The 15,882-nt window shown below is 35.7% G+C and overlaps 5 protein-coding genes across 5 annotated transcripts; 1 reads left to right on the top strand and 4 right to left on the bottom strand.

Annotated features, from left to right (window-relative positions):
* Window positions 1-549: 549 nt before the first annotated feature.
* EIN_403320 (hypothetical protein) lies at window positions 550-3,321 on the bottom strand (the record flags this gene model as incomplete). Its single annotated transcript, XM_004256731.1, has 3 exons — window positions 550-802; window positions 842-3,180; window positions 3,241-3,321. The coding sequence occupies 3 exons, from the start codon at window positions 3,319-3,321 to the stop codon at window positions 550-552; spliced, it is 2,673 nt and encodes an 890-aa protein (XP_004256779.1).
* Window positions 3,322-4,696: 1,375 nt separating this feature from the next.
* On the top strand, window positions 4,697-5,408 carry EIN_403310 (hypothetical protein; the record flags this gene model as incomplete). Its single annotated transcript, XM_004256730.1, has 2 exons — window positions 4,697-4,747; window positions 4,785-5,408. The coding sequence occupies 2 exons, from the start codon at window positions 4,697-4,699 to the stop codon at window positions 5,406-5,408; spliced, it is 675 nt and encodes a 224-aa protein (XP_004256778.1).
* Window positions 5,409-5,658: 250 nt separating this feature from the next.
* Window positions 5,659-12,084, bottom strand: EIN_403300 (myosin-2 heavy chain, non muscle, putative; the record flags this gene model as incomplete). Its single annotated transcript, XM_004256729.1, has 1 exon — window positions 5,659-12,084. One exon carries the CDS (start codon window positions 12,082-12,084, stop codon window positions 5,659-5,661), a length of 6,426 nt encoding a protein of 2,141 aa, XP_004256777.1.
* A 789-nt stretch (window positions 12,085-12,873) lies between these two features.
* On the bottom strand, window positions 12,874-14,469 carry EIN_403290 (hypothetical protein; the record flags this gene model as incomplete). The annotated part of the gene is made up of 1 exon (XM_004256728.1): window positions 12,874-14,469. One exon carries the CDS (start codon window positions 14,467-14,469, stop codon window positions 12,874-12,876), a length of 1,596 nt encoding a protein of 531 aa, XP_004256776.1.
* Window positions 14,470-15,514: 1,045 nt separating this feature from the next.
* On the bottom strand, window positions 15,515-15,826 carry EIN_403280 (helicase, putative; the record flags this gene model as incomplete). Its single annotated transcript, XM_004256727.1, has 1 exon — window positions 15,515-15,826. A coding segment is annotated over one exon (312 nt), but the record flags the coding sequence as incomplete, so codon positions are not given.
* Window positions 15,827-15,882: the final 56 nt, after the last annotated feature.

Below are 15,882 nucleotides of genomic sequence, written 5' to 3'. Positions count from 1 at the left end.
GAAACAATAAAAAAAGTAATCGTCTTTGTAACTCCCCGGTTCGCACGCAGTGCACAATCCTGCATTACACGTTTTACATTCTTCGTATTTACAATTGTTTGCAGCAAGTCCAAGAAACAAGCTATTTAAAATAACGATGAATGACATCATCGAATACCTTATCAGATTTACAGTCTTACTTATTCCCTTCAAATGTTTTCGACTGCATTATCTTCCCCAAATCTACTCTTTCCAACAAACACACTTCGGTTTCACACTTGAAGTTAAAAAACGGAATTGCCAAGCTTGAACAAAATTTTATCTTTCCTTTGTTTTCAAACGTTTTTACTACACAGTATAACTACTAAAAAGGATCGAAAAATTCCTTTTAGATAGATACCAATGTGAAATTCAAATAAACCACCAAAAAGGGTTTGGTTCACTTTTTTTCAATAAGAAACAATCAAAATTAATGGCATTTTCAATTCGATAAAAACCAAACAACAAACACATCAAAACAAATCCATTTTTCATGTTGTTGAGAAAACTTTTCAAAAATAAAAAACACTCCTAAATAGCTTCTTTGTAGTCATACAACTTACTCTGAACGTACTTGTCGAAGTACGGCAACGACGTCAAATAAGCTCTTAGTGGCTCAACGGCAGCTATATTATAGCTTTCTTTTTGGTACTTTAAATACTCGACCACTAAGTCATATATCTCTCTGTTCTGCGCGTAACACACAAGCGTCTCACCTTCCTTTGTCTTGAATGTTGCCGGGTTTGTTTTCTTCGCCAATTCAATTGCTTCTTTCACCCCACTCCTACGTGTCATTTAAGACCAAAACTTCGATAGAACAAACAACAAAGGAACACAAATTGTATGCTTTTTATACGCTGCTTTCAAATTCTTCGAATTGGAAAAGATCTTATCGACCTTTTGAAAAGCTTTGAACTTCTTCTCGTTCCTTGCCTTCTCTTCTTTATCACCATATGACGTGATCTCAGTAAGAAATTGTGCTGATGACGTCTTCGCTCCAAAAGTCGCACTGCTCTTCGGTTGGTGCACTTTGACAATATCCATCAGTTTATGACTCAACCCAGTGTATATCCCATACGCAGAGTTAAAGTCTCCAAGACTCAAAAGACCCTCCAAAATGCCCAAAAACTGTAACTTCATGTACGTTCTGCTTTCATCATCAGTGAATTCAAGTACCGAGTTACACACCCACTCGGATAACTCAGAAGTTCTCTGTAAGATCACTTGGATGACTCCATTCTCCACAAAGAAGTCGTTGACTCTGAGCTTCGAATACTCTCCAAATGAAATCGCAGTGAGTTGTCTAGCGATTGTGAGTGGGTCGATTTGTGCGACCATTAAAAGTGGTGATAATTGGTCCTCTGCCGGCATGATGAAGTCGTAGATTGGCGCGATTTTCTTTGCAGTCTCTTTCTTTCTGGAGTTCTCCGCGTTTTTGTATCTGTCCTTCAACCCCTCAAACAACGAACTTTTCTCCAAATCGAGAAACTTCCACAACTCGCCTTGGTCACATTCAGCAAAGTTGTTATGAATGATTTTGTTAGTAATGATCTCACACAGTCCTTCAGGTAACACGTCCAATATATCTTTGATTTTACTCCCATATTGCCCCAACACAGGATATATCATCTCTTCAACTTGCCCACGAGTCTTCCCTTCAAGCAAAAGTCCAGAAATCCCACCAGCAATTACTTTCCCTTTCACATTCACAACAGTCAGTGAGTCATACTTCGCGTCGGTTGGTAACTTCCTTTCAGTCTTTCCCATGTTTTGCACAGAGGAAATGTATTTTTGAAGCGTCAGTACTATTGAATTCGATACAGAAAACAACTCCAACATTAATAATGTCTCAAGTCGGAAAGAACGGTCTAACCCTAATTTGGGAGACCCACTCTTCCGTATTGATAACTTCCCTTCATCTTTTGGTCTGAGGTGAACGATGTGTGAAATAATTGCTAAGACCTGTGTTCCAGCAGACTGCAATTTCCGTTTTGCGTACTCGGCAGTGTACATGTCGTTGATCTCTTGTGGTATTCCACTGACTTCTGTGTCTTTCAATTTTGATAACGCCAACATCGATATTTGTGAAATGTCCTGTGACACCTTCTTCCAACACCCAACAACACCACCAGACACTACTTCCGCGGCCTTGGTAAACACAATTGGAAGGAAACTGACAATATCAATACATGCACTCTTCAATTCATTTGCAGTGTTAGTTAATTCTGGAATTAACCCAAGTGCACCAAAGGACGTGACATCTTCCATCAATGAAGGGATGTTTGCAGCACTTTCTATCAATCTTCCGTATGCAATTTTCTCGTAGGCGTCCATCTTTTCCAACATCTCGTCGTTCTCTATTTCGTGTTCTTCAAGAAAGTGTGTCATTGGCGTCATCATCCCGATGATCCGCATTTTTGTTGAACTCTTTCGATGAGCAAAGGTGGAGATATCAAGTCGTTTCGGGGCTGATCCATTGTCGCTCAATGAGTCAACCTTCCCTACAAATATGTCGAGAGCACTTTGAGGGTTGAGTCCCTCATATATTCTCTTTGCCATTGCATTAGCTTGACACTCGACATTAAGCGAGATGATATCGCCGTGTTTCGAAGACGCAAGGACGTGGTCATAATTTGGTCGAACACATATCTTATCAAGTACCTTCTTCCGTTCTTCCAATAGTTCTTTGATCTTCGCGAAAGTCGCGTGGACGTCTTCGAACTTTGGATACGTTTCAAGAAAGAGAATAAGAGCCGGTTTTTTGATCGACTGAATTTGGTCGTCGAGAATGATTTGAGCTTTTGTTCTGTTGTTGACGTCGAACGTCGTAGCACGACGTTCATAATGTGGTTTGGATAACTTTTTCTGTTTTTCAGTCAACGGATTGCCGATGGTGTCTTTCGAAAGAACTTTCTTTGGTTTTCGTTTGGGAGGAGGGGGGACACACGTCACTTCCAATACCAATGTTGTAAGGACTGCAACTGATTGATCGAAGTCTGTGATGAGAGTGAATTGTTGTGCACGTATAGCGCATATAGTGTCAAACGCCTTTGTCATTTTTTCTTGGTTTTCTGGAGTTAGTTGGACTGCGTCAAATATTTCTTCAAAGAGTTTATCAAGTTTGTCCAATTGAATCACAGCAATGTCCCAACTTTTTGTTACCTATAATTGAGTCTAATGGTATAACAAACTATATCAAAAAAGGTTGGAGGAGTTACAAACAGATGTGATCTTGAGTTTCGATATGGTGTTGTAACATTCCAACGCTATAACTTCGACAGCTCGCGGTTCAGAATCTGCCATTGTGTTGTTTCAAGTTCAGAACTACATTCGAGTCCTTCAGATATTGGTTTCGATATGTATTTTTACGATACTTTAAGTACTATAAAGTGTAGTTAATTGTATTATAATAATCAATGACTCTTTTTTGGTTTATTCAAACAAAATCTGTTGTTTTCTTTTTTTGTTTGTTTTTTGGTTGGAAAAGTAAACTATATTTATACAAAAATTTGTTATTACAAATAGTACAGATTGTTTTGCAAAAAATAAAAAAGGCAATTTTTGATTATCTAATGGTAAATAAAAAGAAAAAAAAAGGTAATAAGTTTAATTTCTTTTATTAGACAAATTCAGTTTTATTGAACTACCAATTTTGAATAATTATTATTTTTGGTTGAATTAAGAAATTTTTACTATATATTATTGTATAATTATTATTATTAAACCTATTATTTTAAGGTAAAAACGTTAGATGTACAAATTTATATTTCAATACATTTTTGTGTAACTTGGTTTTCCTTTCAAACCAAGAGTGTTAACACGTCATCAAATTTGTTTTAAAATAATTAATAATAAATAAACTATTGAATAGATCAGAATAATACTTTTTTTAAATTGAAAAAAGATGTATTTAAATAATATTTATTTTTGAAATACAATAAATTAATTGATTTTTTATTTATTTTTACAATCAACTAACTCAGTGTTGTTTTGCAAGACAATCTTTAAAATAGAGATTACTAGATTCAATAATTATAATTATTAATAAAATGGTATTTTTAAAAAACAAATTTAATTTTAAAAGCTATAAAATGTATAATCTAATTACCATTAAATATAACCAGAGCATGATATTATTACAAAGAGTCAAATAATTTGTTCATTTTTACATTATCAGTATTAACTGAAGAGTATATGAAATTTAATCTGCTGATATTATAACAATTTAAACATCATTTGACTTGAAAACAAAAACTCGTTTTATTGATTATCAATGATTAGTTTGCTTGGATTGTCAATCTGGTGGAAATGAAAACGACTTCATTTGATTTCATTTTTACCTCTTTTAAAAAATGTAAAAAGTATTATTATTAAATAATTTATAAATCAATAAATATAATACATATATTTCATAGAATTTTCTTCAAATTGTATAAAACAGATCGGTTGTTGTGTTTTACCATTTTTAAACGAAATAGTTTAAATTTAAAAGTTGTTATGAACAGATTACTCAAAATGTATTATTTGGAGTAAAAATATCTGTGAGAAATGATTAAATAGTATTTCACTACTATTTTTTAAAATAGTTAGAAACTACCTTTTTTATTTTTTTGTGAAAAATCCTCTGTTTTAACTTCTGTCTTGATGAAAAGGACAATTCATTATCTTCTAAAGCATTATGTCAAACGCTCCAAAAGTGATACTAATCTTTGGTGGTCTGGGTTTATTGGTTTGTTCCTTACAAAATTACTTTTCTTAACAAGTAGATAGGTGGGATTCTATCGTTGATCTTCACTTCATTGTACCCAGTTAGAAACACTGAGTATGTGAATGTTGACAAAAGTTCAGCACTCTTTGCACTTATAACTCCTGACGCCATTAAAATCGAAATGGTGTGTTATGGTGTGTTAGCTATATGTTTTGGATTTATTGGGATCTTAGTTGGAACATCAAATTCATTTGGACTGAAAGTAACCGCATCTATCCTTCTCAGTTTTTTCATTGTTGGTGCACTTATTGAAACTCTCACTTTTGGGTCAACATTCTTCTTTTTCAATACAAGAAATGATTATAATGTACAAAAGCAGTTAGATACAATTGAGATCGCGTTTGGATGTTGTGGGTGGTATACTCTTCGTGATTATCCTCCGTGTCAATCTTCAATAGGGTCTCAAGCAAATTACACGTGTTATATGAAAACAAGGAATATAACGCACACTTCACTTATAAATTTCATATTTGGAGCTTTCTTCTTATTCATTGGTATCATTCTCATTATCACGACAGCAATTCGATTGTTCGAAATAAACGAGTTGATACCTTACAATGAAATAGAATATGGGGATGATGATGACTATGAAGATGAGGATGTTAAAGATGTGATAAACTAATTATAGGATTTCATTTAGTTAAAAAAAACTATTTATACTAATAAGAATTCAACCTTATACATTTTATAATGTAGTATATATATTAATAAATTAACCATTTAAATGTTATTATAAAAGTTAAAATAACATTTATTATAATAAAATAATAATAAAATACCAACTATAAGAAATATTGATTTATTTTGATTTAAAATAATATAAACTAGTAATAAAACCATAAAATGAACTAATAAAAAGATGATTGAATTAATTAATCATCGCTGTCGTCCTTTTGCATCTTTTTCAACCTGTTCTTGGTCTTCTTAAGTTCAGCATTGACCTTATCAACTTCAAGTTGTTTGTTGTTCAGATCTTCATTGGCCTTTCTGACCTGATCTTCCAACTCAGCAATTCTCATTTCACTGTCTCTGACTGATTGTTGTGTCTTCTTCAAATCGGCTTGTGTCTTACCAATTTGAGTGTTGAAAGTAGACTCCTTCTGTTCGTATTCTGCAAGCTTTCTCTCAGCCTCTTCAACCTTTCTGGCGTATTGTTTGGCTTGTTTCTTGGCTTTAGCAGCAGCGTTTTGTGCTTCTTCCTTCTCTTGTTCGACAGATTCCAACTCTTGGTTATACTTCGCTTTCAATTTAGCAATAGAAGCTCCAGTAGCACCAGCGTCTGCCAATTTGGCTTCAGCGTCGGTGACTTTAGCTCTGAGTCTTTGAGTTTCTTTGTCAGCCTCTTGTTTGAGTGATCTTTCCTTCTCGAGTTCCTTCTGTAAATCAGCCTTTTGAGCAGTCAACGAGTTAATGGACTTCTCGGCTTGTTCCTTATATTCACCAAATTCGTTTTCGTTCTCCATCACTTCTCTAAGCTTCTCGGCGTATTTCTTCTTCTGTGCTTTAGCCTGTTGAGCAGTGGTTCTTTCAAGATCAAGTTGCTCGTTCAACTCAGTCAACTTCTTCTCGTAAGTGTTCTTTGACTGTTTGTAAGTCTTAGCAGCTTGTTCAAGAGCTTCCAATTCAGTCTTCATCTCAGACAAGTCGTCTTCAAGTTTGTCGCATTCGTCTTGTTTCTCGTCGAGTTCGGTCTTAGTTCTCATCAATTCTTCAGAAGCAGCCTTATAGTCTCTCATAGTCTTAACCTTCTCTTGTTCAGCCATCTGGACGTTCTTCTCAAGGGTTTCAGCTCTGACTGTGATTTCAGCAATTTCTTTCTCGTACTTGCCCTTAATCAATTGGGTCTTGGCATGGTCTTTCTTTTCTTGATCAAGTTCAGTTCTAACGTTCTTCAATTCGTCTTGGTATTTCTGTTTCATCGCTTCATTGCCATCTTTATCGTCATTTGCAGTGTCAAGTTGCTTCTGTGCCTTGTCAACTTCAGCATTCAAGTCGTTGATCATCTTGTCCATTTCCTCCAAATCCTTCTCGTTCTTCTTCTTCTCCTCTGTGAGTTGATCAACTTGGACGGTCAAGTCATTAGCCTTTTTAGTCAACTTCTCCTTAGTGTTATTTGCTTCATCTAAGTTGAACTGGACTTCCTGCAATTTGCTCTCAGCAGCCTTTCTCGCAGCATCTGCACTGTCAGCCTTCTGTCTTTCTTCATCAAGTTGGGCTTGAATTTCAGCAATTCTTGCATTCAACATATTCTTCTCTTCTTCTTGAGCAACAGAAGCTGGTGCACTGACTTGGACTTTAAGTGATGAAACTTGTGCATTGAGTGCTTTGACTTGGTCTTCCATCTTTTTTCTTCTATCAGATTGGTCCGCAGCAGTCTTCTCAGCCTCCGCTTTGTCGTCCAATGCCATCTTCTTTTGTGCTTCAAGTGCCTTAATCTGTGATTCATAATTCTCAATCTTAGAAGCGTCTTCAACAGATTGCTTCTTCATATCCTTCTTAGCGGCATCAAGTTGAGTGTTCTGTTCTTTCAAAGCAGCAACTGCCTTTTCCAAATCAGCAATTTGGTTGTCTCTCTTGATGACCTCAGTTTGGTCGATATTTGAAGTCCCAACTGGTCTATCTTCAAGGTCTTGAACTTGTTGTTCCAAATCAGCAATTTTCTTCTTGTCCTTAGCTGTTCTGTCTCTCAACTCGTTCAATTCAAGGTTATTAGCTTCAACATCTCTCTGCAACTTTTTGATGGTTCCATTAAGACTGTTGGTCTCGTCTTCATGTGCTGAGACTAAGTTATTGAGTTGGTCATATTCGTCTTGAAGCTTCTTCTTTTCAGAAGAAAGTTGGTCTTTGTCATTCGCCAAGTTCTTCACCTTCTCTTTAATTTCGTCATTTTCTGCTTTCAACTTCTTTGCCTCCTTTTCCTTAGCAAATTTGTCTTTCTTGACAGTTTCAAGCTCTTCATTGGCTTCAGCAACTTCTTGTTCTCTTCTTGTGATAACACCAGTGAGTTCGTCGACTTTGGCACTCAATTCCTCAATCTTCTTATTGCTCTCATTAACAGTTCCATTGAGCTTCTTCTTATCAGCAGCATCAGTGTCGGCATTCTTCTTGAGGTAGTCATAGTTCTGTTGGAGTTGGTCAAGTTCGGCTTTAGTTCTTCCCAAGTCGTTCTTAGTAATTCTCAACTTCTCACTGACAGCTTCGACTTCTTCATTAAGAGCAGCCTTTTCTCTTTCGGCGTCTTTCAATTTAGCGTCAACAATTGATTTAGCTTTAGAGATGTTATCATTGTCAGCTTTCAATTGAGCCAATTGCTTTTCTTGAGCATCTTTCTTTCTATTCATATTCTCAGCATCAGCTTCAAGCTTGTCTTTGTTATCAGCAGTCTCATCAAGTTTGGCTTGGAGTTCCTTATTAGCAGCTTTGTTCTTCTCAAGTTCAGCAGTGATGTCTGCCAACTTCTGGAGGGCTTCCTTCAAGTCGTTATCCAACTTCTTCTTTTCCTTTTCTGTTCTATCTTTTTCGCTTTGCAAGTTGGATTGAGCGTCTTCTAAATCTGCCAATTCATTCTCCGCCTTCTTCTTCTTTGCTTCAATTTCTTCCTTCTCCTTTTCAGTCTCAGCAAGTCTTTCATTCAAGTTGTTGATTTCGACGTCTTTCTGGTTCATGTTCGATTTGGCACCAGCCAAGTCCTTTTCAGTCTTCTCCATATCGTCCTTCAACGCTTGGATTTGAGATTCATAGTCGGCCTTCTGTGCTTTTAACATATCAGAGTCATTAAGTCCGTCTTCAATTCTCTTTGTCAACTCAGCAATCTTTCTTTGAGCATCTTTGTTCATTGAATCAAGTTTTCTGTTCTTGTCTTCCAACTCGTCCTTGTCGGAGTTCAAAGCTGAGATCTTCTTATCACTTGCATTCTTGGCTGAAGTTAAAGCAGCAGTCTTTGTCTTCTCTGCTTGTAATTGTTGATTATACCCATCTCTCTCGTCTGAGACCTTCTTGTTCTGAGCAACTTGTTGGTCAAGTTTCTTCTCAGTATCGTCAAGAGCCAATTGAGTCTTCTTGAGTTCATTCTTGGTATTGGAAAGATCGTCTTTAGTATCGTTCAAAACAGCGCCAGTGTCTTCATTCTGTGCGTTAACATCAGAAATGGTGTTTTGCAACTTCTTGACTTGTTTCTCCAAATCAGCAATGTCGTCTTCCTTCTCGTGCAATTGTGTCTCGAGATCCTTTGAATTGTCTTCTTCCGCTTCAAGCTTCTTCTTCAAGTCAGAAATTTCGCCTTCTCTGTCTTCAATGTCTTTGTTCAACTCTGTGATAACGCTATCCTTCTTAGCAATAGTCGCTTTGTGCTCAATGATTTCATCTTGAAGTCCTTGATTATCAGCTTCAAGTTTCTTGTACTCAGTGGTTAACTTGCTCAAGTCTTCCTTTCCTCTCTTAATATCACCTTGGAGTTCCTCAATGTGTTCTTGGTCTTCTTGTGACTTCATATCCGCCTCTTCAAGTGCAATCTTCTTCGACTCAATTTCTTCCTTGAGTTCTTCAATTTCGTCTTTGAGCTTCTGGACCAAAGCTTCCAAATCGACGTTCTTGATTTTCATCTCAGAAAGTGCCTTCTCAGCGGCTTCTCTCTTCTTAATTTCTTCAGCAAGCTTCTTCTTCAGAGCTTCAATTTCTTTGTCCTTGGCTGCGAGTTCTTCATCGACTCTTCTTCTCTTGAGTGTTGGTCGGACCTTTTGGAATAATCTGAACCAGACCCAATTTCTGAATTGGTACCAAGTGTGAATGGTGTCTTGAATGACAGTAATAGCAATCTGTTCATTGCGTTTCTGTTCAATAAGCTTTCTTTGAGCAAAGGCTTTTGCGCACATATGAAGACCACCAATAAGTTCAGTGACTCTGTTCTCTCTAATTTCTTCAATTTCAGCAAGAACACCAACCTTGAAGAAAATCTTGGTCTTACCAAATCTGAATTCTTCAGTGTTAACTCTTGGCTTGCCATCCTTCTTGTACTTCTCACAGATTTGTTTCATGAGCTCCTTGACTACTGGCATAGCATCTGAAGTCTTCTTGTTGATGTTAGTTCCAAGGAAGAAGTATCTCTTCAAGAATTCGTTGTAGATGATTCTGTTTGGATACCCAAGACGTGTAATTCTAATACCTTCCAAGACACCATTGCATCTCAATTGCTTCAAGACAGTTGAATCGATGAAGTAGTGTCTTCTCTTCTGTGTATTTGGAAGAATGCATCTAATGAAGTGTGGTGTAGTCATTCTTAACTTCTTCATAAGATCATCAAGTTGTTCTCTGTGGTTTGATCCTACAGTCAAGAACTTAGCACCTCTCTGGCCCTTGTTGGCTCCACCAGCTGAAACTCCAGAGTCATCACCACCGGCAACATGCAAACTGAACAGTTCTGAAATAAACTTCCCTTGAGCAGCCAAGAAAGTCTCTTTAATTTGTGGTTCCAATGGATCTTTGTTCTTTCTGACCCAGTCAATACCATCGTAAGTCACATCACCAGCATAGTGAATGATATCAAACTCAAAGTGTCCAGCAGTCGATGCAACTCTTGGCTTTCTGAACTTGGGATGTCCACCAAATGCTTGGCAAATCAAGTCATAGAACTGCTTATCGTTACCTGCGTTGGTGAAACACTGAGATTCCAAATGTGACAAGATTGAGGCTTTCTGCTTGGATTCGATCAAGTCGATGACCGGCTGAAGATCGTTACCAAAGTTCTGTCTGGTCCATTCAATTCCTTCTCTCAAATACTCTTCTTGTTCCAAATTGAACATGTGGTTGTTGAAGAATTGTTGCAACTTTTCATTAGTCAAGTTAATGCACAATTGTTCGAAAGAGTTCTCTCTGAAGATTTCAAACCCGGCAATATCCAAAATACCAATAGAAGTATCTCCGTCCTTTCTCATAACTCTGTTGACTTGCTCAACAATGAAGACGAAAAGTCTGTGGTAAATGAACTTCAACATAGCTTGTGTGCTTGCTTCGGCTTCAGTTTTGTTGTACTTCTTCTCAATGACTTCCTTTCCTGTTTTGAAAGATGGCTGAATAAGAGCCTTTCTGAGTGCTTCTGGCTCACATCCCCACAATTCACATGCCTTTGAAAGTTCATCCAAGTTGGAAATCTCTGCCATATCCTTCCCATCAACGTAGCATACATTGCCCATGTGCAACATACCAGCTACAATCTTGAAGACTTCTTCTTGTTGATTGTCAGACAATCCAAGTGTTCTCATAGCAGCAACAGTGTTCTTGAACTCCTCCAAGTCGTTCATGCCGTCAACCATAATTTCATTTGGAGACGTCTTGTTCTGATAAATCAATCTGTATTTATCAGGTGCTTCAAGTCTCCATTCGCTTCTTTGTTGTGGTGTGGCACCAGCCAACAATTGGTAGAAGATGTGGTAATTTCTGTCTTCTTTAGCTTGTGAGACTATTCTGGACTTCTCAAGCAAATACATAGTCATCTTGCATCCAATGACTTTGTTGGCTTGGAATTGAATTTCAATGAACTTACCGAAACGAGATGAGTTGTTGTTTTTAACAGTCTTGGCATTACCAAAGGCCTCAAGCATTGGATTCAATTGGATCAATTGGTTCTCAATATCACCCATTGTAGCACTTGATCTTCCAGCAATGGTAGCAATGTACTGAATGACTCTCTTGGTGTTTTCAGTCTTACCAGCACCAGACTCTCCAGTGATCAAAATGGATTGATTTCTGAATTGAGCAGACAAGTCTCTCATTTGAGTCAATGCACCTTCGGCAATAGCATAGACGTGTGGAGCGACTTCTTCTTTTCTTCTTCCAGTGTACTTATTGATCATGAAAGGAGTGTATATTGGGAAGAACTGATATGGATTGATCACAACACAGAAAAGACCAGAGTAAGTGTGAATGATGTCTTTCATGTATCTCAGTCTCAAGTTATAAAGGACAGTAGCTTCAGACAATTGAGTCAACTGTGACATATCGTCTACACCATCAAACTTGGTTGGATTTCTGCTGTAACATTCTTTCTTGGCAATTTTAATCTCACCAGCATCAGTGTCAAGAATGTAATTGTCACCTTGTTCCGACTTGATTTGAGCAGTTAAGAACTCTTGGTATTCAGTCTCAATTTCCATGCCATTGGCACCAATTTCAATTTTTGGTCTTGGTGCGGGGTTGTTATACCATACCCATCCAGTGGTCACACCTCTGTAATCATCCGGGAGCTTGTAAATCATGTACTTCAAGTAATCGTCGTTGGATCCCTCACCAAACGCGTTTGCCATTTTTTTCTATTAGATTTATGCAGTTCGTCCCTTTTATTGCGAAATTGGTGTTTCTATTTCAGGAAGATATTAATCTCAAAAACGGTGTAATTTACAGTTTACAGATTATTTGGCTAATTATAACTAGTGTTATTTCCCGATGCTGTGGTTAAAAAGACGGCATTTTTATGAGAAAATTGCTTTATTTGTCTTTCAAAGGAATTAAAAAATAATTTTTGCCTATTCAATGGTTTTTAACAGGTTTTATTTTGTAGATGTCTGGTTACTTTTATTCTATTCATCGGGTTATTTTTTTAAACCATCGGCACTATTTTTCTCTGTTTACTCAATTGATCGAATATAAATATACTTTTCGAAGCGTGGATACAATTAACAAATAATTGAAAGGAGAACTATATGTTATGTATGTGTTTTTTTTAAATAAAAAATAAAACCCATTTCATTAGTACATTTTTAACTGTTATATTCAAAAACTACCTAAAGTTACGAGCCAATTTATTATAAATAACAAAGGAAAGCACCCAATACATGTTGGGAAAGTACTTTTACTCTTTTTCAATTCCAAGTTTGATCCTACTTATTTGTTAACCATTCAATAAAAAAAGTAAACCAATAGCTATGAAAATGGGCATTATTAAGTTATCATCACCAAATGACATTCAAAGCAACGATTAAATTGTTATAAACCTCCTTTAAAAAATGAAATAATTACGACGAATTATAATAAAAAGTTGTATTTAAAAGTTTTTGAGTGAATAAAAAATGAAAAACAACAACAATTAAAAAAATTTACATAGAAGACGACGTCTTAAGAAAATTTTGAAATCCCTCAATCTGAGAAAAAGAGTAATTATTCATCTTCCCCATCTCAATGACTTCAAGGACATCCGTCATAGTCTTCATTTTGGAATAATTCAGTTTTTCCCCGGTGAACGTATCGAATTGTTGGATCGAGATCATATCTTTAAGAAAGACAGAGAATATAGGAATACGTGGGGATAAAGTATTGATTCTTTTGATTGAGGCTCTGTACCGTGCCATATTCTTTTCAATCGAAAAAATCTCATACAATTTGTTATATAAAAATGTTTTGGCTTTACTTAACTTCGCAAACTCCTTTTGAAAAGTGATCGACTGTTTAATAATAGCAGAAAATATAAGGTGTGCGATATTATAGTCCCCAAGACGCAAACAGTCGTCAGCAACTTTTAAGAAGAACCCAAACGACTTCTCATCTTTAATAGTTTCCACCATCATTAATTCGAGTCCTTTTAACTTCTGAAGATAGATAGAGACACTCTTCGACTTATCTAAATCAACTAAATCCCTCTTCTCAAGCTTCATAAAATTGTCGTAATCGAATTGCACGAGTTGCTCTGAAAATGTCTTTGCATTGAGTGACACTAAATTGGAGTAATCAACTTTATCAACAACTTCACCATCACACTCATCGATCTCTTCGTTTGCAATCTGTGAATGTGATATTAAAGAATCGGATAACCCTTTTGATTCAGTCAACCTTTTCCCTTTCGTTGGGTTCTGTCGTTTAGGTGTTCGAGTGGTTCTTGGCGTGGTTTTAGGCGACTCCTCCAACATCAAAGATTGTAAATCAAGAAGAAATTGTGTAGTAAAAAATTCCGAGGAATATGCACATGTAATTTTATTCTTCTCAGGGTTTGTGAGTCGGTGAGTCTCAAGATATGATAACAAAGCAAGTTGTGCTCTTTTAGCAATAGTACTGAGAAAATACTTTGGGACGGTTTCATCATTAGACAACTCTATGATACGATCGACTTGGTCAACAAACAACTTCACCATTTCCTCATGTGTTGCTATGATAGAACTACTCACCTTCATAATTCTAATAAGTTCCTCATTTGCAAAGGGGTCGAAATATTGTATGAAGAATTGAGTTTTAGTGCACTCGATGATGGCCCCATTTTCATCATAAGTAGGGTCTCCGTCCTTTGAAAAAATTACATCCGTGTTTTTGAACAAGTCGCTTGCAAACTTCTCACATTGTGGAGGAAGCACTTTAGCTCTGTTGAATACTAAATATTGTAATTCTTTTGATGTGCTATTTGACTCTTTCATTTTGCGCACAATAGTCTCTAAAATAATACGCCGATTTTTTTCAAGTCTCCACACAATAGTCCTTGTGTCGGAGATATAGACCTCTGTCTCGTCTTGAATAATCATAAATTTGGTCTTGTTGAAGTACATTAAGATATCAGCAAACACAAATTTGTCTGCTAAAAGTCCAACTAAAGCTACAGAGACTGTTGTCAATATGGCAGAGTCCGACTTTCTGTTGTCTGTTTCAGTAGTGAACAAGTCACGCAATTTGCCAAAGGATCTTGTTAGGCCGTTTCTATGCAGTTTCATTCTTTGGTGATCTTCCAGTGTGGGGGTGCTCGACTGTGCCTTCATTCGTTGACTGTTGGAAAATGGAGTTTTAGACCAAAATAATATGTACACAAAACCTTTGTTTGCACCCACTCTATTGGTGCAACGTTAAAAAGACGTTTATAATAATTATTATTTCCCGACTTTTTTCATTAAAAATGAATAAAGTATTCATTACTGTTTTATTTTAAAATGTCAACGCTTTGTTTGATTCGAAAGTTTTTTTTTCAATTTTTTGGAGGACTTTTGTTGTATTTTTTTAACAAAATAACTATATTGGTTTTGTTAAGGTTTTGTTGATTGTAAATAATTGATTAAAAAATTATTATTTTTATTATTGATAAAAGTGGAAAACTCCGTCTTAAAATACTGGGTTTTTGTTTTTGTTTGTTTGAAGGATTTTCACGACAAAATATATTTTTTATATGGAAGTGAAATATGGTTTATTTTACTATTAAAGTATTACAGTGTTTTTAAAGCAAATATTAAATTAGGCACTTTATGCATTTTTGTATTTTTTTCAAAAACTTTACAAAACAAGCCATAACAATACTATATATATATTATTAACAAATTATAAACAACTGGAATTATTTCTTATTGTTAAAAAACGATTTAAATGTTGCAATTCACAAAATCAAAAAAATAGTTATTTATTTTTATTCAATTCTCAAAATTGTATTACAACAATTGTTTTTATTTCATAACCCGAAAATACACCAATAAAACATTTGAAATAACAACAAAAGAAATAATCTAATTTTTTTGGCAAATTTATAAATAACCCACTTTGTGTCGTTTTTATTTTTATCTGCAAAAACAAGAAGTTATTAAAAAATAACTCCTTATTAATATTACCATACATACTTTTGATTTGGTTGGTTTTTAAAATTATAATAAATATAATATAAAAATATATATATTATATTATATATAACAATATAAAACGTTTATTGATTATGAGTTGTTACACTACCAATTAATACAATTTAATATCATAAACCAAAGCTATCTTTCAATCACTTCAAAAATGTGCCTCACTAATTTTCATCAAAAAACCCTTGTCAAGTTGCACCTTCTTTTCTATTGCGTCATCGACCATGGCCTTCAGATCCTTTCGCATTCTCACAACTCTTCCCGCATTAATAGGAGAGGTCTGAATTTGTATCCACCCATCGAGGGTCACCTTTTTCTCTTTGAAGTTGATGTCAAACCCATTTGCCAAGAGACCTATAAACACTTTCTTAACAAGGGAAGACTCCCAGACTGTGATTTTATTTGACTTCACTATGTTAGTGAATATGAAGACGTTTTCTTTGAATTCGGTCTTCGGTACACTATTGACTGATGTGTTCCCCATCACCACCTGATGCTTTTTAGTCCAATACTCAA

Source organism: Entamoeba invadens (assembly GCF_000330505.1).
Source record: "Entamoeba invadens IP1 unplaced genomic scaffold scaff_1105074726033, whole genome shotgun sequence".
NCBI lineage: Eukaryota > Evosea > Mastigamoebida > Endamoebidae > Entamoeba > Entamoeba invadens.
Note: the sequence above shows the minus strand (reverse complement) of the source record. Positions and strands in the feature narration are given on the sequence as shown.